Source organism: Sorex fumeus, unplaced genomic scaffold (assembly GCF_029834395.1).
Source record: "Sorex fumeus unplaced genomic scaffold, SorFum_2.1 ptg000232l, whole genome shotgun sequence".
NCBI classification, from domain to species: Eukaryota; Metazoa; Chordata; class Mammalia; order Eulipotyphla; family Soricidae; genus Sorex; species Sorex fumeus.
The window spans coordinates 807,717-831,720 of NW_026606289.1; the positions used below are offsets into that span (position 1 = coordinate 807,717).

Consider the following 24,004-nt stretch of genomic DNA (forward strand, 5'->3'; position numbering starts at 1 on the left):
CGGACCCTCATACGGAACCCCAGGCCTCTCCTCAAAATTGCCGGCCTGCCTGTGGAGTATTCTGCAAAGTGTGCGAGAAGGCAGGCCGTGGGGAAGCCCGGAGCGAGCAGCGTTCTGGAGACGGGGCGGGGTTCTGCGGGCCAGCAGGGTGGAGCGGGAGAGGCCTTCTGAGGAGGTGCCCTTCGACTTGACACCTGATGGCGCCGGGGGCAAGGCCGCGGGCAGGCGCTAGGTGGCGCCGTTGAGGGCGAGTGCCGTGGGGTTGGGCCGCGGCGGCAGCACCCGGGCTGGGGGTCCGCGAGGCCGCCCCCGCTGGAGCACTCGCCTTTGACTCGTGCCAGGGGCCCGGGGGTCCCCCTGCCCGGGGAGAGACCGGGTGGGGTAGGAGGGGCAGGGGGCGCGGACGCCGCGGCGCAAAGGGCCGGGGGCCGGGCGGGAGCCCACGGCCCTCGCCTCGCCTCGCCTCGCCGCGGCGTGCCGGCGGCGGGCGCGCGCGGCGGGGGCGGGCTGGCGGGGCGCGGGCCGGGGGCGCGGCGGGCGCGCGCGCGGGGGCGGGGCCGGCGGGCGGGGGGCGCGGCGACGCTGCGGCTGGGGCTGCGGGTCCGCACCGGGCGGGCGCTCGTTCCGGGCCGCAGCGCCGTCGTGCCCGCGCCCACCTGTCACGCCGGCGCGCCCCCGCCGCTCAGCTCGGGACGCGGGAGGCCTCGGCCAGCGGAGCCCGGCCCGGTCTCCGAGGGCTCGTGGCGGCCCGGGGTCGCAGGTGCCTCTCGGGCCGCGGGGTGCGGGGGGGCGGCTGACGAGGAGGGTCCCGGCGGGGCGCCGAGGACCGGGATGGGCTGCCGGGGCGGGGGGCTGTCGGGGGCCGCCCGCTCGCCGGGGGTGGGGGCGGGGCGGGGGCCGCGCGATGGGGGCTCCGCGGTGGCCCAGGCCCGAGGCGGCCCGTGGGGTGCGGGGGCCTGCGGGGGCGGCGGCGGGGCTGCGGCGATGGCTGTCGCGAGGGTGGCTGCGCCTCCCTCCGCCTCCCCCCAGACATGCTGCTGCTGAAGAAGCAGACGGAGGACATCAGCAGCGTCTACGAGATTCGCGAGAAGCTCGGCTCGTGAGTGCGGCCGCGCGGGGCTGGCCGAGTGGGTGTGAGCGCGTCGGCCGCTGTGGCCGTGAGTGTGGCCGGATGGGGCGAGGGCCCTGGCCGGCAGGGTGCTGGCGAGTCGGCGCGTGCGGGGGCGTGCAAGTGGGATTCTGGACACGCGTGTCGGTGTGTGTGCGTGCGAGCGCGATGCGTGTGATTGTGTGTGGATGTGTGTGCGGCGGTGTGGACGCCTGTCGACGTGTAGCTGCGTGCGGGCCACGGTGGACAGGTGTGCGTGGCTGCGTGTATGTGGTTTGTGCCTGGGTGCGGATGAGTGTGGATGTGTGCCTGCGTGAGCGTGGGGGCGGCGGTTAGGAACGTGTCCATTCATGTGAGCGGGTTACTGAATGGGACATGTGTGGACGCATGTGATCGTGTGAGCATGTGAGTGGGTGTGCGAGTGGATGCGTGTGATTATGTGTGCATGCAAGTTGGTGATGTTATTGTGTGCGCGTGTTTGATCGTGTGTGCGCCTATATGCGGGGTGTGCATGAACGGGGTTGCGTGCGTATATGTGAGTGCACACATGTTGGGGTCCGCGCATGTGTGGAGATGAGTGTGCATGTGCATGTATGTGGGTGAGTGTGCCTGTAATTGGGGCGTGCCCGTGTGTGGATACCTGGGAACGTGTGGGTGGCTGTCTGTGTCACCTGCCTCAGCTCTCCCCCTTTCGCTCCCCCTTCTACCGCAGGGGCGCCTTCTCCGAGGTGGTGCTGGCCCAGGAGCGGGGTTCCTCACACCTGGTTGCCCTCAAGTGCATCCCCAAGAAGGCGCTTCGGGGCAAGGAGGCCCTGGTGGAGAACGAGATCGCGGTGCTGCGCAGGTGTGCGGGGAGCCCGTCCCCTTCGGGCGGAGGCTGTCCCCCCCCACCCCCGTGCCCTCCCGCAGCCCTTCAGCTACTTCCTGCCCTTGCAGAGTCAGCCACCCCAACATTGTCGCCCTGGAGGATGTGCACGAGAGCCCCTCACACCTCTACCTGGCCATGGAGCTGTGAGCAGGGGCTGGTGGGCGGGGGGGGGGGGGGGGGAAACGCCCTGCGGCTGGGGAGCTGCGCTGAGACGCCCCTTTGGCAGGGTGACGGGGGGCGAGCTGTTTGACCGCATCATGGAGCGCGGCACGTACACAGAGAAGGACGCCAGCCACCTGGTGGGCCAGGTCCTGGGCGCCGTGTCCTACCTGCACAGCCTGGGCATTGTGCACCGCGACCTCAAGGTGTCCACCGGGGGGCACTCGGAGGGCCTGGGGAGGCGGGGTGGCGGCCGTCCGCGACCTGACCCCTTGCTGTCCCCTCGCCCTCACCTGCTGCAGCCCGAAAACCTCCTGTACGCCACGCCATTCGAGGACTCCAAGATCATGGTGTCCGACTTCGGCCTTTCCAAAATCCAGGCGGGAAACATGCTGGGCACTGCGTGCGGGACCCCGGGCTATGTGGGTAGGTGGGGGCCGGGGAGTCATGGGCGGGCGGGTGCGGGCGGCCACCTCCGGGCTGCCATGTCTGTCCCCGACGCAGCCCCGGAGCTCCTGGAACAGAAGCCGTACGGGAAGGCAGTGGACGTGTGGGCGCTGGGCGTCATCTGCTACATCCTGTGAGTGCTGCGGCCTGCCTAGCCCTGCCCAGTCGGGGAGGGCAGGCCGCGGGCTGACTTGACTGTGGGTGCCAGGCTGTGTGGCTACCCCCCCTTCTACGACGAGAGCGACCCCGAACTCTTCAGCCAGATCCTGAGGGCCAACTACGAGTTTGACTCGCCGTTTTGGGATGACATCTCAGAATCGGGTGAACTGGAAAGGGGCCCCCGGCTCAGGGTGGTTGGGAGGGGGCCTCAAAACAAGGGGCAGTAAGACGGGCTGGGCTGACCGCGCCCCCTGCTCCAGCCAAGGATTTCATCCGGCACCTTCTGGAACGAGACCCCCAGAAGCGGTTCACCTGCCAACAGGCCTTACAGCACCTTTGGTGAGTGGGACCCCTGGCCACGCAGCCCCAGTGCCAGCGGGACCCCAAGGCTCACTCTGACTCCCGGCCTCCTGTCAGGATCTCTGGGGACGCAGCCTTCGACAAGGACATCCTGTGTTCTGTCAGTGAGCAGATTCAGAGGAATTTTGCGCGGACCCACTGGAAGGTGGGTGCGGGCCCCCACCCGTCCCAGAAGATGAGTGAGGCCAGGGAGGAGGGCGGCGCTTCCGGGCCTGACCCAGTGTCTTCCCCCAGAGAGCCTTCAACGCCACCTCCTTTCTGCGCCACATCCGCAAGCTGGGGCAGAGCCCGGATGGGGAGGAGGGCCCAGAGCGGAGACCGGCCAGCCATAGCCTCCCGGGCTTCCAGCCCAGCCAGGCCCCCAAGTGGTGAAGCCCAGGTGGGTGGCGTGCGCCTTGCACCCCCGGGAGCTGGGAGGGAGGAGGGCTGTGGGTGAGGAGCACCGTGGCAGCGGCCCCCTGCCCTGGGCTTGTCCTCCTCCAGGCTGAGGCCCGGGCCACCAGGACCACTGGCCCCTCCCGCCTCTGGCCCCTTCACATCCCTCCCCTTGCCCCCGGCCCCGGGGCTGGCTTCTGCCGGAGAGTTCAAGAAGGTCTTCAATGCACAGGGTGCTGAGCTGGGAGCGGCCTGCCGCCCGGGTGCCACCCTGGCCCAGGGCTGACAGCGCATGTGTGTGGGGGCCCCCTCCCCTGCCGCCACCGCCGCCGCTGCCGCCCACCCTCTGGAAGCCCGAGGGGTTGGCATGCGGGCTCCAGGGCTCCGCTGGCCGCATGGCTGTGGTTGTTTTGTGCTTCGCTCACTGTGGCTGCTCCGCTTGTGCAGTGGCCTCCAGCCCCCCTTGACTCCCCCAGATCAATAAACACAGAGAGCAGTGTCTGGTGTGCTGGAACGATGGGGGGCAAGGGCAGGGATGGGAAGGGGTGTGGATGGGAGAGTCGCCCAGGGGAAGGGGGCAGCCAAATGCCCCCCGGACCCCCTCCCTTGCGGCCTCTCCCCAGGGCCCCTTGCTGGCTCCATCGTCCTCCGTCCTGCCCGGCAGCAGACTTGCAGACAGAGATGTGTGTGCCCCTGGGTGCCTTGCACTGATATGCGCCGGGGGTTCACCCTGCCCCACCCTGTTTTGGACGACCAGAACCGCAGAGCATACCCCAAGGGTATACTCCCGTGCCCAGCCGGGAAGGACTCCAGGGTCTCTCCTTGGCTCTAGCCCGAGCAGGGGAGCACTCTGAGTTCTGGGGAGCCTTCCCACGGCCCATGCCCTCCCCTTCCACAACCAGCTGCCGGGTCCCAGAGCAGAGGCTGGGCAGGCTTTGGGTATACCAGGGGTGGGGATCTGGGGCAGAATCAGCCTGGGCTGAGAGTGTCGGCGGCGGCGGCTCCCCGAAGGCGCTGAGCGTCCATCGCCATGGTGACCGCCGGCTGGTAGGATCACGTGCTCCACCTCGCCCGACAACCTCAGGCCTGGCTGGTTCCCCTCCCAGCTGTGGGCGACCTGGCCGCAAGGCAGGAAGGGATGTCTGCGAACCAGTCAGGCGCCGGCATCGCCACGCAGTGGAGGGATGCGGGTGCAACCTGGCCTGTGACCAGTAGGTGGCGCCAAGGCCCCACCTTTCCAGCTCATCCGCAGTTCCCAGCACTGGGTGCCCACACCTCGCCTGGAACCCTGGAACCCCAGCTCAGAGCCCCCCCCCATCCCCCACCCCTCGTCTCACTTGGGGGAGATTTCCTGCCTGCTCCTCTCAGAGTGCAGAGCTAGAGCAGAGTGAGAGTGCCTCGTTATCCCTTCTTCCATGGGGCAGAGATCACTTAGGCAGTTCCTACAGTTCCTGGGCAAACTGTCCAGGCTCAGGTGCCGAGGGGGTGCTGGGCCCGGCTGTGAACGGGATGTCAGGGACAGAGCACTGAGGGGGGCTCTCGTTCTGGGCCATGTGGAGGAATTGCTGGGGACAGCCTACGGACAGGGGAGCTCGGGAACTGGATGTGCACTGGGCAGCTTGGAGGGTCCGGAGGGACCCAGAAAGAGAAGCTTTGCTAGTGGGCACAGCCATGATCAGCGCATCCCAGGACGGTGGTGCTGCCTCCTTGCTCTTGGCATCTGAGCACCAAGCTGGAGCTGTCCAGGAACCGAGTCTCTGAGCAGAGCCACAGGGAGCGGAAGTTTCTGGGGGCACCCGGGGAGGCTAGGGAGGCTCCCACAGCACATTCTACCTTCTTGAGTGCAGGCAAAGGAAGAACAGCAAGTTGGAGAACCCCCTTGATGCCAGTGTGGGCCTGGCCTTTCCTGTCCATCCTCTGCCCCCAAAGTCCTTCCTTACATTCGCTGGGAAGTCAGGGCTGGGGAGTCTTTCCATGGCCACAGAGCGGGGGGCCTAGAGAGACCCCTCTTGTATGCAGCGAGGGGCTGCTGGAGGGCCAAGGATCGCTGTGGCCATCCTGGTGGGAGGCTTCAGAAGGGGGCTGGAGAACAGTGGGCGACTGGAGGCGAGCAGGGGGGTCTCAGGAATAAGAACGGGGGTCCTGCAACCTGCTGTGCTAGCCCTGGCTTCAGCCCCGTATTTATGGACGCATCACATAAGTAGTACGGGACCAGGGCCAGGAGTCATAGGACAGCGGGGAGGGTTCGATCCCCGGCACCACATAGGGTCCCCCGAGCCCCACCAAGAATCGCTGAGCATGGAGCCAGGAGTAAGTTGTGAGCATTGTAACTGTATGGTATGACCCCCCCCCAAAAAAAACAACATGGGGATCCCACTCCAAGAACCAAAGAGGAATCCCGTTTGGTTGCTGGGGATTCAGTAGGGGAGTGTTCTCGAGGCCTGGGGAGGGCAGCCGGCCCAAAGGATCTGAGATCAGTCTCTTTCTTTGCTTGGCAACTCCCGGCAGTGCTCAGGAGAGCCTCTGTGTGCGGGGAATCGAACCAGGGTCAGCCACGGGCACAGCCAGCACCTCTTCTACTCTCTCTCCAGCCCCAAGACCTGTTCGTTTCTCCAAAGAGTTTTTCATAATTTTTTCTTTCTTTTTTCATTCTTTTGGGCTGGAGCGATAGCACAGCGGGTAGGGCGTTCGCCTTACAAGAGGCCAACATGGCCGACCCGAGTTCGATTCCTCTGCCCCTCTCGGAGAGCCTGGCAAGCTACCGAGAGTAGTCGATATGCCAGACACAGTAACAACAAAGTCTCCAATGGAGACGTTACTGGGCCCGCTCGAGCAAATCGACGATCAACAGGAGGGCCTTTACCTTTTACCTTTTTTCATTCTTTTGGGGACCACACAAGCAGTGCTGGGGATCGAACCTGAGTCTCTGCATGCAGAGCCTGTGCTTAGCCTGTGGAACTCCCTCTGGCATCAGTCATATCTTCTTTTGGGCGGCGGGGGTGGGGGAAGGTATACCCGGCATTCCTCAGGACTTAACTCCCAGCTCTGGTGGTACTCACAGGACAATATGCGGTGTCGGGGATTGAACCCCGGTTGACCACATGCAAGGCCAGCACTCTCCCCACGGTCCTCTCTCTAGACTCACGCAGCCGTATATTTAAACCTTCTTGATCAGTAGCTGTCCCCCCACTAAGTCCGTTCTGAATGTGGGTAGCTGGCGAGGCTGTGAGCTCCTGCAGCGTGTTCCAGCCCGTTCTTGCCAGTCTGCCACCAGCTCGCCCAAGGACACTGAAGCATGAAGCCGAGGGTACTCGCTGCACTTGACAGGCCACCCGTGCTCTCTGGCCTCTGCGGCAACGGCGTGCTGCGTGCTTATTGCCACTTCTGACAAAGGAAACGTGAAGCTAGATCCCCCAACTCCAAACTGTTCAGCTCCAGATTGTGTCAGATACCCGTGGCTTCTTGTGAATTCTGCAAAAACAAACAAAAAAAGGCAGATGGGATTTAGAACAGGTGGCGTGAGTCTGTAGATGAAGTTGGAGCCTGTTGTGGACTGAAGGCTTTCGTCGCCCAGATCCCTCATGCTGAAGCCTGGTTCTCCTCGCAACTGTCTTTGGAGGTGGGGTGGAAGGAAGCAACAGGAAATGAGGTCCCAGGAGCGGCCTGGGCGGCTGGCTTTGTTCTTTGAGAACTCGAGCTGTCTTCCTGCCCCGCCACACGCCCTCTGAAGCCAGGCCAAGTGCCTGCATGGTGAGAAGTTTGTGTCTGCCCCCCGAAACAGAATCAGCCGGAACTTAGTCTTGGGTTTCCAGCCTTCAGAACCATGAGAACATAAACATTTCTCGGGGTGGGAGAGATAGTACAGAAGTCAAGGCACTTGCTTCGCGTGTGGCCCACCCTGATCTGATCCCTGGGCCCACACGGTCCCCTGAGCACCATGGGGAGTCTTTCCCAAGTTGAGCACCGCTGGGATGGAGTTTCCGTCTAGCCCATGAGAAGCACCTGGGATGGGCCTTGAGGCCTCCTACACCCCAGACACGCCACCAAGCCTGGAGCCCTCATTCACCCCCAGTAGGTTACTTCTCTCATGTTTGACTAGGCCAGAGAGACGGTACAGAGGTGAGGCGCCTCACCTTGCATGAGGCTGGCCTAGGTTCAGTCCCCAGCACCCCATCGGGTCCCCTGAGTACCACTAGGAGTGATCCCTGAGCACAGCCGAGTATGAACCAAAGCAAATAAAGCAGAGTAGTATTCTCTTCAGGGTTTCCCCCAGGGAGCCTTGTTCCCACCCTTGCACCGCCCTCAGCTTCTGCCCTCTCTCAACCAAAGGAGAGTTACTGCTTCCTTTCTGATGTAGCTGCTTTCCATTCCCCTGGGCCTCTTCTTTTCCTTTTTCTCCGCGTGCTAGCAAGAACCTCCACTACTATGTGACAACAAGCAGCAAAGCACCTTGTCCCCCAGACCAGGCAGGCCAGCTGCAATGTTTCCTCATTCCGTGTCAGAGTCACTGCATTTTTTGTCAAGTGACCGCCTCTTATCATCTCAACAAAGCTCCTGTCAACTCGTTTGTTGAAAAGTGATTTTTTTCAAACCATGAATTGGGTGTTACATTTTGTCAAATTAAGTTTTCTGCACCTGCCGAGGTAGTCATGCTGGTTTTGTGCTTTGTTCTATGAATATAGCATAATAAATGGATTTTCAGATGTTAAATCACGCTCATGTTCTTGAGAGAACTCTCAGTGATCATGGCCTAGAACCCTTAAATCTTGCTGGATTCAGCATGCGTATTGTGACGAGGGCTTTGCCCCAGTGTTAGTAAGGGAGGCTGTGGTGTGCCTCTTTCCTCTGAGGGTGTGTTTGGCGTGGGTGTATCGATGAGATGGGGTATGTTTCCACTCTATTCTGCCCTTGGAGGTGAGGGACAAGCAGCATTTTTTTCTTTCCCTGTTTGATGGGATTCATCTGGAAGAAAATCTGGGCCCGTGTCTTCTCTGTGGAAAGATATTCAGTGATCAATTCAGCTTAATTATTTTTTCAGGTGGGGGGCACACCCGGCTGTGCTCAGGGATCACTCTTGGGGTGGGGGCGGGGGACTCTGGGGAACCATATGGAGTGCTGGGAATCAAACCAGGGTTGACTGCACGCAAGGCAAGACCCTTGACCCCCCATATTATCTCTCCAGCCATCAACTTCATTCTTGTAAGATTCTTCCGGCTTTCTATTCCCTTGGAAGTGAGTTTCGGTCACTGTCATCCTAGGAATTCACTCATTTCATCTGCATTGCGTAACAGGTTGGCATGAAATTGTTCAGAACAGTTTCCTGTTTATCATCCTTTACATTTCTGTAGGTCAGTAGGCCATCTTTTATTTTTGGTGCCGGTCATCTTTTTTTTTTGTTGTTGTTTGTTTGCTGTCTCAGTCTAGCTGAGTTAAATTCTCTTGATCATGTCAAAGGACTGACTTCTGTCGTCATTGATTTTTCTCGATTGTTTCCAATTGCTTATTTCATTCAGGTCCGCACTCAAGTTACATCTGCTCGTTTAGGATTTACTCTGCTCATCTTCGTAGGACTTTTGGGACACTTCTGGCTATACTCAGGGGTCCCTCCTGGAGGGACTTGTGTGCTGCTGGAGATCGAACCGGCTCCGTTGCATGCAAGGCAGACCGCTCGCTCTACTGTCTCTCTGGCCCTTTTTGCTAATCGGGTAAGGGCAATAATTAGGCTCCTGACTTGAGACTTTTCGTCAGGCGTAGGGGTTTAAAGCTAGAAATTGCCTACTCTAGCCACAACCCATGCTTTCACTTTGTCACACCCCACACTTCGATTGAGGTGCCGTATTTTCTTGTTTCAAGCATCTTCCAATTTCCCTTGTAGGGGTCAGAAAGGCATGACCTGGGCTAAGGCGCCTGCCTTCCAGGTGGCTGGCCCTGCTCTCATCCTTAGTGCTGCATGTTCCCTGCAGTGAGCCTGAGGCACAGAGCTGTGAGGAAAGCAGACAGACAGACACATTTCACTGATTTTTTTCTTTGACTCATAGATTATATAGAAAACTATTCAATTTTCAAATATTTGGGGCTTTGTTCTACTTTGGGGCCATCCCCAGCAGTGCTCAGACGTTACTGCTGGCTCTGCACTTAGGGGTCAGTGTTAGTGGGTGGGGCTTGGAAAATTGTATGCATATCTATGTTCACTGCAGCACTTAGTACAATAATTGGGATATGGAAACAACCCAAATGTCCAAACACACACGAATGGATAAAAAAGTGGCATAGGGGACTGGAGACATAGTACAGTGGGTAGGGCATGTGCTTTGCAAGCACCCGGCCCCATCTTGATCCCCAGCACTCCATATGGTCCTTTGAGCAGTTCCAGGTGTGACCCTTGAGCACAGACAGAGCCAGGAGTAAATGCTCAGTGCACTATGTCCCCCCAAAATTGTGTGTGTGGAGAGAGAGGAATGTTGATTCAACAGAGAAATCGAATAATTATAAACACATAGACTCCTAACAACACAGCTCCCAAATGCATAAAGCAAAACAGCATCAGGAGAAATGACAATTCAGTCATAATAGTTGAAGTCGTCAACACTCACTTTCAATAATTGAGCAAAGCAGAAAGAAGACGAACCAGGATATGGACAATAGAACTGTCAGGATCAATCTGACTTCTGAGAGCCGCAACAGCAACAGTGCTTCGCCCCATCCCATGCTGCCCCCTTCTCTGCAACAGTGGCACGCACCCTCTTGCTTCAATGCTTCTGTTGTGGGGTTCACGTGCCTCTGGGTGGCAGGGGACCCAAACAGCAGCGTGACTCAGGATGTACTCGGGCGTGTGGGGTCACAGCAGGAGTCGAACTTACGCAGGCAGATGTGCTCTCCTGGATCCTCATTCTCAGGAGGCTTAAAACATAGCCGGCCATAGCCCAGGCCTCGCCTGTAGAAAAGGGCTGAGATGATGCGCAGTCTATTCCTTGCCACAAAAGAGTTATGAACCCCAATAGTAATATTTGTTTTTGTCTTGGGGGGTGGCTGCCAAGAAGGGGGATCGTTGGGTCATAAAGCAGCTCTATTCTTACATATTTTGTTTTGATTTTTATTTTTGGGGCACACCCAGTGATACTCAATCCTGGCTCTGTGCTCAGGGTCACTGCTGGCAGGGCTCAGAGGACCATATGTGGTTTGGAAATTGAATCCAGGTTGGCTGCATGCCAGGTGAGTGCCCTACCTGCTGTACTGCCGCTCCGGTGCCACATTCTTCCTTTGATTTTGATTACATTTTTAAAGAAATCCCCATATTGCTTTCCAGAGAAGTTGAACTCAATAACAATTTCCAGCAACGGTGAATGGGGGGGTGCCCTTTTCACCACATCTCTGCCAACACTGGCCATTCCCAGACTTTTGCTCGAGCGGGCCCAGTAACGTCTCCATTGGAGACTTTGTTGTTACTGTGTCTGGCATATCGAATACTCTCGGTAGCTTGCCGGGCTCTCCGATCCCAGACTTTAATTTTTTAATTTGTGTTCCAGCCACAGCCATGCTTAAGATCACTCTCCACACGTTCGGACGAACCTCACTCATGAAGGAACCAGCAGAGGAACCCAGGTGTGCGGGACCCGGGGCGTTGATCTCCAAAACTGCTCGGATTGGGAATGGGGCCTCCTCCACCGAGATGCCCCATCTTCCAGTATGTAGGCGTTACACCCACCAACTGCCCCCGGCCGTGTAATCCCATCAACGGCCAAGACCCAGAGACTATCTAACCCTGCTCCCGGAAGCGCGTGGCTGCATCTTATCATCCAGTTCTTACTCTGGAGAACCTGGCAGGCTACCGAAAGTATCCTGCCCACACGGCAGAGTCTGACAAACTCCCCGTGGCGTATTCAATATGCCAAAAACCAGTAACAATGGTGGGTCTCATTCTCCTGACCCTGAAAGAGCCTCAAATGTGGCACTTTTTAAAATCTCAGGGCTAGAACGAAGGAGACCTTACTGGGGCCTGCTCGAGACGATCGATGAACAACAGGATGACAATGTTTGTGTGTGTGGGGGGGGGTGTTGAACCACACCCATGAATGCTCAGGGCTTACTCCTGGCTCTGCACTCAGGAATCACTCCTGGAGGTGACCAGGGGACCCTGTGGGCTGTTGGAGATCGAACCAGGATCTGCTTCATGCAAGGCAGGTGCCTTACCCTCTGTGGTATCACTCTCGCGCCTTCCTTTCTTTCCTAATTCTTGGAAAGAAGTACCTTAGAAATCAATGGTCTCAGTCCTTGCTGCCCTGGGAATGTCTTTGAAGGCTGGCTTTGCTGGATATAGTTTCCAGAGGAATGCTGACCGGATGTTCTTCCTCTAGCTCTCTCCGGGAAGCCTGCTGGACAATCTCCTGGACTGCCCTTCTCCCTCGACTGATATTCTCCTGCTGCCTTCAGAGTAGTTCACTCAGGCTTTGGAGATTTCCGTTCCTTCCAGAGGTTTCTGTGTGGTCTTTTCAAACTTGTCTCTGCCATGGAAAGTTTGGGGCAGAATCACTTTCCCTGCAATGTGCAATGCTGCGTCTCGCTGTCCATTTCGAAGTATCTCAGGATGCTAGAGAGAGCACAGCAGGTCCGGCACTTGTCTTGCACGTTGCTGATTCTGGTCCCAGCCCTGAGCCCTACTAGGAGTGATCCCTGCACTCCTGAGCACACCCAGGTTGGCTTCCAAATCAAACTCATGATCATGACCTGCCTTTGAATGTAAGCCCAGGGCTGAGGAGATGGGATGGCTGGCTGAGCACAGGCTTTGTCCCTCACCTGCCAAGGCGGCGTGGTCAGGCCTGAGTGCTGAGTGGACAGGTGTCTGATGGAGAATTTTTCTCACTGTTCAGGCCACTCTCAGATCTTCCCACTGGGACGTGTGTGGAGCCTGGAGGCTTTCCAGGAGAGTGCAGGGCCCGGGCTACTCGCTGTTCCTCCCAGCCCTGTGTGTGGGACAGGCACCCCATCTTTCAAGCCTCAGCACAGTGGCAGCCAAACTCTTGGTCAGCTTCTTCTTGGTGCTGCTCACCGAGGACTGAGGTTGACTTCTGGATCAAAAAAATGGTTTTTGTCATTTAAACTCTTGTTTTCTGGGGCTGGAGCAATAGCACAGCAGGTAGGGCGTTTGCCTTGCACGCGGACGACCCGGGTTCGATTCCCAGCATCCCATATGGTCCCCTGAGCACTGCCAGGGGTAATTCCTGAGCGCAGAGCCAGGAAGAACCCCTGTGCATTGCCCGATGTGACCCCAAAAGCAATAAATAAATAAATAAATAAACTCGTGTTTTCTGGGGAGCAGATGTGTGAGTCCCCTCACTTGTCTGAGTGGCTCTTTCAAACTTTATTGGCCTTCACCTGCCTCTGGACTGCATTAGAAAGAAGCTGCCTGTCAGTCACTAGAGAATGTAGTAGGTTTATTTTGCTTAATGATGTTTGGAGTAACAATATCTTATTTTATCTTGGGTCCAGAGTGATTGCACCAGGGTTAGGGCACATGCCTAGTTTGGGGCTGGGCCGGCGTCCATTTAATCCCTGAGCCCCAGCCTCGTGGGTGCCTCTGAGTCACGCTGACTTGTTCCTTTGTACATGTGATGTTTTCCTCGCACATCTTAGACTTTTCTACAGGGCATCTTGGGCTATCTGGAGAAGATTCTTGCACAGGAGAATCGTGCTCATGTCTACGGATACTGTTGGGAGCTCCCCCTCCACTACTTCATCTAGAATTTTGGTTTTTTTTTTCAGTTTGGTTATATTGGAGGCACCCCTGGTAGTTCTCACTGGTTAGTCCTGACTCTGTGCTCAGGGACTACTCTGGGCGGTGTTTGGGGGACTCTGTGGTATGGGGGGTCAAAGCATACATTCAGCCCACTGAGCCCTCTCTCCAACCCCCGTTTGGAACTTTGAAAAGACACTGTATCGGGCTGGGGGATGGCGTCAATGGCCCCTGCAGCCCCACTAGGAACGACCTGTGATATCACCCATGATGGCAGGAATGGCAGAACACCACCCACTGTGGCCCCAAAACCCAAATATAAAATCATTATTTTCAGCTGCAAACTCCAAGTGCCACGGAGATGCCCAGTGCTCCTGATGAACGTCTGCAATTTTGCCATTGTTAAGGGTTGTCGTCATCCGAGACACGGTTTCCAGGCTCATGTGGGGCCGGTCCCCTCATGCTGTTCCACGCATCTCTGAGAGGACCCCTCTCTGCCTGGAGCACTCTAGCAGATTGGCTCCAGCTCGACACTTTCAGAACCAGGTGTCCTTTATAATGCTTCCTCCAGATCCGAGGTCACAGCAAATAACCTCACTTCTTTGTGGGTGGTGGGGGTTGGGGGCTTGGCCTACACCCAGTGGTGCTCAGGGCCTATTCCTGGCTCTGTGCTCGGAGGTCACCCCTGGCTGTAGCCGGAAGACCCTGTGTGGTGTCAGGCAAGCGTATCAGCTACCCGCTAGCCCCCTGGGGTGCAGCACATTTCCTTCCCTGCTGTTGTACGCACAGTCCAAGTGGCTGGATCACTCGTGATCTGTCATTCTCCTGCTCCTCTTTCCGCTAAAGGGCTGCGTAGTGCAGTGCTCAGCCCCTGCATAATCCAGGAACACCTTCCGTCTTAGGGTCAAGCATTAGGGTGTGCCACCTGCAGGGCTACTTTCAGCCTCCTAGGAGTGCTGGGGGGACCAGGTGTTACCTCTCAGGTCCCCGTGGCATTAGGAAAGCTTGATGCTGAGATGGAGGGGGTGCTCCAGGGACCCGGAATGATGACAGCATGTATAAAATGTAAAAGAAAATGGAGGGACTGCCCAGCAACTAAAGGAAGGATGGGCACTGCGGCCAGGGTGTAAGCAGTGAGAATGTGTGGCCAAGGCATGGGCACAGTCCACTCCCGTATCTCTCCAGTGTCCAGGAGCCCTATCCAGGCCCAGAGTCCCACAGAACCTGGCGTCAAGCAGGAGGCCCCAGTCCCTGAACAGACCGTCTCTGCAGTGGCCATCCCCCGTCCAACAGTGACTGGTCATGAGGCTTGGCCCAGCTGCCGTGAGCCTAGACGCCGTATGCTCCCTACGTGCATTTTGTGGGGGGTTGTTAGGGGCCACACCCCGCAGTGCTCAGGGCTTACTCCTAGCCCTGCACTCAGAGATCACCCGTGGTGGGCTTAGGGGATCCTATGGGAGGCTGGGTATTGAACCCAGGTCACCCGCAGGCAAGGCGAGGGGTCTCCCCACTATATTCTTTCCGGCCCCCGTCCATGCATTTTGGACTCAGAGGGCTTGGGAAGGCCTAGGAATCAGCAGCTAAGAGCCGGGCAGCAGACAGGGCCTGCACTCAGCCCAGAGCAGGCTCAGCCTCCAGATTGGCCTTCACTTTGCCCTCCGCTCGGCCTCCATCCCTTCTGCTCCAGGAAGCAGGGTTTCTCGGGGGGTGGGGGGTGGCGTCCACATGGCTCTCACCGCCTCTGCCACCTTCTCCTTCAGCCTGCCCCCACCCGCCCTCCTGTGCCCTTCCCTTCCTGAATCTCCAGCTGGAATCTTCCAGAATCACAGCTTTTGACAAGCTGCAGCCCTGCTGGGCAGGAGGCCTTGGAGCGGAGGCTGGGCGGTCAGCGCGAGTCGGCTGGCTTCCTTGGGATTTCACAGCCTGCGTCAGCACGAAGGAGGCTTCGCTTTGCAGAGCCGCTCCTGCGGCTGCCGGCAGGCTCTAGGGCACCCCCCGGCACCTCCAGAGGCATGTTCTGAGTCTGCACCTCAAGCCCCAAGGTATCCTTCCAGGCCTCCTGCTCCCTTTTATCGCCTCACACCCCAGAGGTGTCCTGGATGACTGGACAGGCGCTAATGGGCAGAGCTGAGGTGGGGGAGGGGCGGGCAGTTCCCCCCTCCCCCCCAGCCCTCCCATGTACTCAGCCGCGGCCCCACCTCTGCGTCTGCCGCCTCACAGACACACGCGGCACGAGGGGCGGGTGTGCACTGCCATGAATGACCCTGTGTGTCTTGGCGGCGGCGGCGCGGGCCCTTCCCCGCCCCTCCAACCCACAGCGGCCCAATCCAGGCCTCTGTCCCCTCCCCCAGGCCGCTCTTGCCCGGAGACCCCGGCTCCTCGCAGCAGTGTGACCACCCTCAGTGACAAAGAGCCCCAGTGATGCGGGCACGACATCTGGGGGGAGAGGGAGAAAGGTATCTTTTCACACGGCAAGTGGGTAAACAGTCGGGAGCCAGATGCACGGCTGCTGGGATGCAGTGTGCGCTGCCAGCAGGAGTCACCCAGACGCCCCCTCCCCCCCCCCCAGCTCCGGGGCCAGTAGTGGCCCTTGGGCGGCCGTTGTGGGACCCTGGCAGGACAGGTGGTCCCTTAGGATGGCAATCCCTCTCCCCCTCCCCAAGAAAGAAGCACAAGGCACGGTTGTGTGGGTGTGCAGCATTGCGGCCCAGGGCTAGGCCAGAGGCGTGTTTAATAGGGTTTCTTGGGTTTCAAGTGGGGGGATGGGGGGGTGTCTCCTGCTAGGCTTGTCCCCGCGCTCCTGCTTCTTTCTGCTCCCTCCTACTGCGTTCCCCCCCATGGAGGGCAGGGCGAGCCCTAGGTGGTATTCTAGGTGGTGTCGAGCCCGAAGACACCCTCGCTGGTGGGGGTGGTGAAGTAGGTGGGGATGTCGGGCACAGCCAAACCCTGCTGGATGCGCGCCTGCGCGCGCAGGGTACGCTCGAAGTCGAGCAGCTGGCCCATGAAGTTGAAGTTGGGGGAGATGTTGGACTTCTTCCGCTTCACCAGGTCGTACGCGTCGTTGAGAGACAGCTTCAGCTTCTGCATGAGGTATGCCACCGTAAGCGTGACGGAGCGGCTGACACCTGCCAGGCAGTGGACCAGGATCCCGCAGTTCTGCGACAGGGCCTCATCTGGGGTGGGGGAGGAGAAGCAACATGAGCACAAGCCAGGAGCCCTTTCCGACCCCCTGACCCCGGAGGCGAGGCGTCGAGGCCACTCACCAATGAACTCAATGGCCTCCGGGAAGAACTGGGACAGGTTCTGGCTCCAGTGGTCAGAGATGGGGATCTGCTTGTAGTGGAAGTCGCCGTTCTGCTCAAAGAGGTTCGGGAGGTTGGGCGTCACGTTGAGGATGTAGCGGATGCCCAGTTTGGCCAAGCTCTCCACGTTGGCAGAATCCTGCGCGGAGCCCAGGTAGAGGTTGGGCAGGATCTGGACCGGGTAGGAGGGCAGCAGCCCTCCGTGGGGCAGCATGGTGCCCTCGGATTCCGTGCCACTGCTTGTGGACTCACGCTCCGAGTCGGCGTCGGCACAGTCGGACGCCAGGTACAGGACGCCCAGCCCCACCACGGGGTTGGGCAATCCCAGGGCTCCGGCGCCCCGGAGCCCATCGAGGCTGGTCTCACACAGGTGAGGGCACTCGACCTGGAACTTGCTGAAGCCACCTAGAAGGGGATAGGAGGAAGGGCCTGCTGGGCTGCGCTCTGCAGGGGGAGCCCAGAGACCCCAGGACTAGAGCACAGCCCACTGCCTCGGGTGGGGACAAGGACTGCCTGAGCAGAGACACCCAAAGTAGGAGGTGCAAGAGCAGCAAGACCCAGTGGAGTCAGGAAGGGAGCCTCAGGGTTGAGAGGGACTGCCAGCCTGGGGGGGCATCAGGTACCCAGGGAAGGCCATGGAAGAACTGAAGCTCCGGGCCCTCCCCTCCTTGGGACAGTAGGGGCTGGTCCTGACCTTTCTGTCCTCTGAGATGAGGGGCGGAAGCCTAGGAAAACTCTCCCATACCTCGGCCTAGGGCAAGACCTGCTGGGACCACCTCACTGGCTCTGCAGGTCCATGGGAGAGGGGCCTCCCCTCCTCTGGGCCTCTGGTTATGTGGTCTGTTTGACCCCCCACACTCTCCCCCAAGTGGTGGGGAACCTTCCAGAACCTTCTGTGACCGGTAAGGTGCTCACGTGTCCCTCTGTGAAGTTCAGGGGCCGTGGGAGAGGACCCCCCTCCTCTGGACCTCAGGCTATGTGGTCTGTTTGCTCCCCCTCCCATGGGGTTGGGGAACCTTCCAGAACCTTCTGTGACCGGTAGGTGCTCACATGTCCCTCTGTGAAATTCAGGGGCCCTGGGAGAGGACTCCCCCTCTGGGCCTCAGGCTATGTGGTCTGTTTGCCCCCCCACCCATGGGGGTGGGGAACCTTCCAGAACCTTCCATGACCAGAACAGACCGCACATGTCCCTCTGTGAAGTTGGGGGGCCATGGGAGAGGAGCCCCCGCTCTGGGCCTCAGGCTATGTGGTCTGTTCGCCCCCCTACCCACGGGGGTGGGGAACCTTCCAGAACCTTCCATGACCAGAACAGACCGCACATGTCCCTCTGTGAAGTTGGGGGGCCATGGGAGAGGAGCCCCCGCTCTGGGCCTCAGGCTATGCGGTCTGTTCGCCCCCCCACTCATGGGGGTGGGGAACCTTCCAGAACCTTCCATGACGAGAACAGAGCTCACGTGTCCCTCTGTGAAGTTGGGGGGCCGTGGGAGAGAAGCCCCCCTCTTCTGGACCTCAGGCTATGTGGTGTGTCCGACCCCCCCTCCCCTGGGGGTGGGGAACCTTCCAGAACCTTCCATGCCTAGGAATGCATCCCTCCCAGAAGTTCAGTATGTGCATATGGGGTGGGGGAGGTGCCCTCACTGGGGTTTCGGAGCATCCCGCGAGCCAGAGCTGGCCGGCCCCCGTCCCCCTGCCGCCCCCCGCATTTTCCCGACGCAGACTCCGGGGTCCGGGCCGGGGAGGGGCGCGTGCCCGCACCTACCCTGAAGGTAGTAGGCCAGGTAGCCCTCCTCGCGCAGCCTCTGCAGCAGCGTGCCCAGCACCGACTCGCTCTCCCAGTCCTCGGCGGCGGCGGCGGCGGCGACCTCGGCGTCCGCCCGGCGGCGGCGGCCCCCGGCCTGGTCGTACAGCAGCACCGGGGCGGGCGGCGGCGGCTGCAGCGGCGGCCCGGGCAGCAGCGCGCGCACCGACAGGCTCCCCCGCCGCAGGCGGCGCAGCAGCAGCGCGGGCAGCGCCACGCTCAGCGCCCCGCCGATGCGCGCCGACTCGTACAGCTCCCGGCTGCGGCAGTCCAGGAGCAGCAGCTGCGGCCGCGGGGGCGCCAGCTCGTGGCGCAGCCACAGGCACGAGCGACCCAGACCCTCCATGGGCTCGCGGATCCGGGCACGTCGGGCCGCCGGCTCTGCGGAGAGACCGAGACGCCGCGTGAGCAGCGGGGCCCGCGGCCCGGCCCGCCCTCCCGCCGCGCCCTTCTCCCGTTCCGTCCGCGGGACACGCGGGAAGGGTCCCGGGGCCCCCAAGAAAAACGGCCGAGGCCGCCCCTCGGGCTCCCGGCGCCGCTCCGTCGCGGGGAGCGAGAGGAGAGCCGGGCAGGGGGGCGTCGGATCACCCTCCGGGCCGCGGGACGCCTCCTGTCACACCCCCTTTTCGGCGTCTCTCCCTCTGCCTGCCCTCGTCCTCAGTCATCCCCAAGTTCCGACTTTGGGGCCTGAAGCGCGCGAGAGATCCTCCTCACCTCTGTCCCCGGCCCCTCGGCGAGGCGAACTGAGCCAGGAACCGAGGCGGCGCCGGAGGAAAAAAGCGGGGGGGGGGGGGGAGAGAAGGAGGGAGGGAGGAGAGAGAGAGACGGCGCGCGAGAGGGGAGAGGGAGAGAGAGACAGGGAGAGAGCGAGAGAGCGAGAGAGCGAGAGCGAGAGAGGGAGGGAGGGAGGGAAGAGAGACGGAGAGATTTGCAGCGTGATCGGCGGCGGGAGGCGGTGCGATCGCCGCGGGTCCCGGAGTGGGGGGCCGGGGCGCCGAGCCCCCGCGGGGAGTCCCGGGCGGCCGGCCGCGAAGGGGCGGGGCGGGGAGCCGCGCGCACGTGGGAGCCGCTGCTGCGCGCCCGCCTGGCCGCCGCTGCCTGCGGGACCCCGCTCGCACCTTGGAAGCCGCTGCCTCGGGGTGTGGGGTTGCCATTTATCGGGGCGGGGCGGCGGGGGCGGGCTCAGGGGGCCCGGGAGCCAACGGGCGGCAGGGACAGCGGTCGGGTACCCCCCAGCCCACCCCAGCCCACCCCCCCGCAAGTGGCGCGCTGAGCTGGGGCTTCCACCCCGGCGGGACTGGGCCGGGGCAGAGGCCAAGGGCAGGTCAGGGGCCCGGCAGGGGGCCCAGCCGCAGCTCCCCTGGCCGGCGCCAGTCAGGCCCCTGGAGGCAGGGGGAGGGGAGGGGACGAGAGCCCTGGGCCCCCCGGCCCCAGAGCGGCCTCCAGCCAAGCGCACGGGCTTCCAGGCACCGTCCTGCCCTCTGACAGGCCCGCGTGCCTCCAGCCCCACAAAGGGCCCCTCATCCCCTCGGCTCTGGGCTCCCGCGGGGGCCCCCACTGAAATCAGGGAGGCGGGAAGAACGCAGCCACTGAGTCCCGTTCCCTTCCTGCCGGCCGGCAGGCAGCTCGGCGCGGGCGGTCGGGGAGGCGGCAGGCAGACGGGGGTCTGACGCTGGGCACCCCAGGAGCCTCATTTGCACCAACCTCACAAAAGGCAGGGGGAGGGGGCTGCGAGCCTCGGCTTTCACCGCCTCGATGGCCCGTTTCCCCCTGCGCTTCCCGCGAAACCTCTCACCTCTGGACTCCCCCGCCGCCCACCAGCCCGTCTGCCTCCTGGCCTGCTGCGCTGCCCGGCCCTGCCAGCCCGAGGCCGCCATACCTTCCATGGATACACGAGGTCCAGACAGGGCGCCCGCTGGCTCGCACTCACAAGAGCGCAGGACAGGCCAGTAATAAAGAAAGAGAGCGCCCAGCTAATCCCCGGGTGATAAGGCTGAGCCAATGCAAGGAGGTGGGGGAGGTTCCTACACGCACGGCCCTCCTCGGCTTCAGACCCATCGAGAGCAAATAGCAGAGTTGAAGGGAAATGTACAGCAGATAAGATAAAGCTCAGACAAATTGATCAAAAGGTTAAGCCTCTGATAGATAAATGGGCCAGGGACCAGGAGGGAGGAGGAGACGCAGCCTGGATCAAACATTTGGGGGCAAGTCTGGGCAGGCGGAGAGAGGGGGACATGGCAAGAGGGGCAAACACGGTGAGAGCAGGCACCCCGGTCCCTTTTGTCACTCAACACACGAGGAAAGTGTTCGGCTGGAGCCCCGCTCCCTCCGGCAGGGCACTGCCAGCCGCTGCCACTTCGCGGCGGGAGGATGAGCTGTCCGCCAGGGCCTTAGGGAAATTCGTTTGGCAACACACATTCAGACCTGAAAACAAATCTGCACCCTCTGGGGACCCTGGTCCAGGGACGGAGGAGCAGGCAGTGGCCAGAGAAACTGCCAGCACGGTGGGTGGGCATTCCGGCGGGGCAGGAGCCGGGGCCAGAGCTGGCGGCCTGCAGTCGTCCCTGCGGGATCCGATGGGCCACCCGCTGGGACGTGGCGGCTGCAGCCTGCACCCCAGGTTGGGGGCAGCACTCTCGGCCCCCACCTCTTTCACAGATTTCGCCCCTTCGTCAGCCCTCCCCGCCGTGTGACCTCCGCCAGGCAGCCTTCCAGACTCCTGGGCCAGCAGGGAATCTGCTTCCCTGAGGCTCCAGGAAGGAGGGGGCCCTCGTCTGGGACGGAGCCCCTGGGCTGAAGCTCTGATATCTTTTCTCTCCAAGGCAAGAGGTGGGCTGCCTCCTGGCCGTGAGCACCCGATTTGGGGGCCCCCTTCAGACTGCTGCAGCTGTGAGGGCACCTTCGACTAGGCAGGGGCAAAGGACCTCAGTGGGTGCGCCAGGGATCAGCCCTGTCTGTGCTGCGGTCATCAGGTGGGCAGCGGGGTTGGGTGGCCCACAGACACTTGCCGCCCCGGCCCCTTCTGAAGAGGGCAGTGTGGCCGGAGCGGGTATGGCCAGCCCCAGGAGGACTGCCTGGAGGAGGTGACCAGAGGGAAGCAGAGGAGACAGCAGCAGGCAGACGGAGCTGGGCAGCACCTCCTAGCCCTCGCTCTGGGCTCGAGTTCCGCGGCCCGGCCGGTCAGCCCTCCCGGCAGGAGAGCCAGCGCAGAGGAGCCGGGCTTCAATCTCCAGAGGGAGCGCTCGGGCGCCTCGTGCCAGAAGCGCCCGCCGCGCCAGCAGCAGGACAAACTCGAACCTGTTGCCACCTCCGCACTGCAGGGCTGAGCGCAGCCAAGCCCCCCTCCCTCCCCCGACCCTCGCCAGGCGGGCGCGCCAGGACTCTGGTCCCCGGCCCCGCCCGCTCCCAGGGCTAGGGGGCCCAGGCTGCGTTCTGGCCGCTCAACCCGCGCCGGGCGCCCCCGACCCTCCCCGCCCCCCACACTCCCGCGGCCAGGCCAAGAGGTGGGCAGGCTCCCGCGGGTGGCCAGGCGCGTCCGGAAAGCGCGCCACACCTCCACCGCCAGACCTGCCATCTCCCCTCACCCCCGACTGTGAGCTACCCGCCGGGCCAGGGGAGCAGGATTGGGGCTGTGGCGGCCAGGTCACGTGGCCGTGAATGCAACTCCCGGCGACAGCGTCCCTGTCACATCCCGAGTCTTTTCCACGCTCTGCTCCTGGCCCCGGCGCTCCTTCGTGCGCGGTCTCCTGGCGGGGCGGGGAGTTCCTCGGAGGCCGGGGCGGGCGCGTGCCTGGCCCGCCGCTGGCCGCAGGCCCCCCCTCGCCGGTGCAGGGCCTGGCACGCGCCGCTCAGGAAGAAATGCGTGTGAACAAAGAAGGCACGAGTGAATGAAACCAATTGTTGCGCGAGGGAGCCGCGGAGGCGCGGCGCTCCCGCTCGCCCCCAGCCCAGCCACTCGCCTTGACCCGCATCCGTCCGACCCCGAGCTCCCAGCACACCCCCATTCCAGGGCCAGTTCCCCTCCCCCCTCCTCACCTAAGAGAACCTCGGGCCCTAACTACCCTCCTCGTCAGGGAAGCGGCCAAGCCAGCCCCGGGGAAGCCAGTCTGTTTAGAGAGGTACAGGGGCTGCGATGGCTCTGCTGCCTCGGGCACAGATGCCCCCAAAGCTGCAGCCTCCTGAGGCCTCTCCAGCCAGAGGTGGGGGGGCCGGGGATGTGCGGGCGGCTGGGGGCTATGGGCGAGGTGGGGGGCGGCCGGGGACGGACACCGGAATCCAGCAGGTGTGAGCGCGTGCGGGGGTTCAGGGGAGCTCCTGCGGGGAGGCAGGAGGGGTGTGGCTAGGAGGGGCACGGCGGCTGGGGTGCGGGCGAGTGGGGGGTGGACTGCAGAGTCTTTGGCTGCGCACGTGGGTGGGGAGCCTTGGCTGGGGGTCTGGAGCCCTGCGGCAGGGCAAGGACCCGCGGCAAGTGTGTGCGCACGACTGGGTGTGTCCTCCGCATGTGCGGTCTGCGATGATGCTGGCCCCATGTCCGAGGCGGCCGGGGCGCGCGTGGCTGTGCCCGCGTGAGGGGCAGGGAGCGTGCGTGGCGGGGGGCCACGGGAGCCATGTACGGTGGCGCGCCCGAGCGGGTTTCTCCGGGGCCGGACTTTGGGGGCGCAGGGTGGAGGAGCGCACGTCGGGGGCGGCCAGGCCGCGTGGGGGTGGGGGCCCGGGATGCCGTGGGCTCGGCTCACCTCCGCTGCCCTCCATTGGCCTCGGCTCCCCGCGCCGGCTCTGCGCTTCGCGGCGGGGAAGTTTCCGAAGCTCTGGCGACCGGAACGGACCGCGCAGCAGCCGCCGGAGCCTCGGGCGGCGGCCTGGCCTGCAGCTGAGCGGCCGCCGCGGCTGCCGAGCGCAACTCCGGATCCCGCCTCCGCCGCCGCCTCCCCGCCCCGGCCGCCGTCTTCTCCGCCCCCAGCCCAGGAGGGGCCGTGTCGCCCGTCGTGCGTGGGGAGCGGCGGCGCGCCGAGGAGGGGACCCCGGCCCAGGAGGGGTCTGCGGGGGGGAGGGGGCGGGCTGCGCCACCAAGGAGGGGGCACGCGACCGGGGCCCGGAGCCCCCCAGCTTTCTCCCCATCTCCCGGAGCCGACTCGGGGGTGTCGGTGCCAGGAAGGGGCGGCGCCAGCGACGGGGGCTCAGCCGCGAGGGGGCAGCCCCAGGCCCTGCCTGGCTGGCTTCGCTGGGTGCCCAGCAACGACCTCCTTTGCTCTCTGCCAGTCCCAGGAGACTTTGACCGTGCTCTGGCGGGAGAAACTGAGGCAGTGCGTTGATAGTGCTCACGTGCTGGCGTGGTGGCAGAGCTGCGCTGCCGGGGGGAGGCGCCGCTTCCGTCCTGGCCTCGGAGCCCGGGGCCCCAGCTGCGTAGAACGAAGGCTGCCAGGATGGGTGGTGGGGCCCTGGGCGGGGTCGTCCCTTCTCCACCAGCCTGGCACGATCCCGAGTGGGGCACGGTCGGATGCCAATTGCTCTGTGGCCCTGGGCCACCCGGCACGTGCGGTGGCGTGGAATTCCCCTGAGGAATGGAGGGGCCCTTCCCGGCATGCTGCCTCTGTTTCCCCACCCAGCACCGCCTGGGCTCACACGGCCCCATCTGTGGCGTGCCTGCCCCACGGACTCCAGCTCCAGAGCCTTTCAGGGACAGTGCCAGCTGGTGGCG

General features: G+C 62.3%; 2 protein-coding genes across 4 annotated transcripts in view; one reads left to right on the top strand and one right to left on the bottom strand.

The window, feature by feature from the left end:
- The first annotated feature begins 548 nt into the window (after positions 1 to 548).
- Positions 549 to 24,004, top strand: part of PNCK (pregnancy up-regulated nonubiquitous CaM kinase) — a 51,867-nt gene continuing 28,411 nt past the window's right edge. The window contains exons 1-12 of one of the 2 annotated variants that reach the window (XM_056108699.1): positions 549 to 760; positions 1,030 to 1,099; positions 1,821 to 1,952; positions 2,045 to 2,119; positions 2,203 to 2,341; positions 2,438 to 2,561; positions 2,640 to 2,715; positions 2,791 to 2,903; positions 3,002 to 3,080; positions 3,159 to 3,246; positions 3,336 to 3,480; positions 3,585 to 3,975. In XM_056108699.1, coding sequence (XP_055964674.1) covers positions 1,032 to 1,099; positions 1,821 to 1,952; positions 2,045 to 2,119; positions 2,203 to 2,341; positions 2,438 to 2,561; positions 2,640 to 2,715; positions 2,791 to 2,903; positions 3,002 to 3,080; positions 3,159 to 3,246; positions 3,336 to 3,473 — 1,032 coding nt within the window. In that variant the 5' untranslated portion in view covers positions 549 to 760; positions 1,030 to 1,031 and the 3' untranslated portion in view covers positions 3,474 to 3,480; positions 3,585 to 3,975. Of the gene's footprint in view, positions 761 to 912; positions 1,100 to 1,820; positions 1,953 to 2,044; positions 2,120 to 2,202; positions 2,342 to 2,437; positions 2,562 to 2,639; positions 2,716 to 2,790; positions 2,904 to 3,001; positions 3,081 to 3,158; positions 3,247 to 3,335; positions 3,481 to 3,584; positions 3,976 to 24,004 lie in introns of those variants that run through there. The other variant, XM_056108700.1, reaches the window with a different exon arrangement.
- Positions 16,013 to 23,209, bottom strand: DUSP9 (dual specificity phosphatase 9). 2 transcript variants are annotated; one of them, XM_056108693.1, is made up of 4 exons: positions 23,043 to 23,209; positions 18,268 to 18,687; positions 16,470 to 16,913; positions 16,013 to 16,379 (listed from the first exon to the last, which is right to left on the bottom strand). In XM_056108693.1, exons 1-4 carry the CDS (start codon positions 23,056 to 23,058, stop codon positions 16,075 to 16,077), a joined length of 1,185 nt encoding a protein of 394 aa, XP_055964668.1. In that variant the 5' UTR covers positions 23,059 to 23,209; the 3' UTR covers positions 16,013 to 16,074. The 2 variants fall into 2 exon arrangements, with proteins under 2 accessions (XP_055964668.1, XP_055964669.1); XM_056108694.1 differs by lacking the exon at positions 23,043 to 23,209 and adding an exon at positions 19,021 to 19,049.

Excerpts from the sequence above, each read along its gene's own strand:
- DUSP9 (XM_056108693.1), bottom strand. Across the intron at positions 16,914-18,267 it reads CCTGGCCTACTACCTTCAGG|GTGGCTTCAGCAAGTTCCAG; the intron begins GTAGGTGCGGGC and ends ATCCCCTTCTAG. Across the intron at positions 16,380-16,469 it reads GGAGGCCATTGAGTTCATTG|ATGAGGCCCTGTCGCAGAAC; the intron begins GTGAGTGGCCTC and ends CCCCCACCCCAG.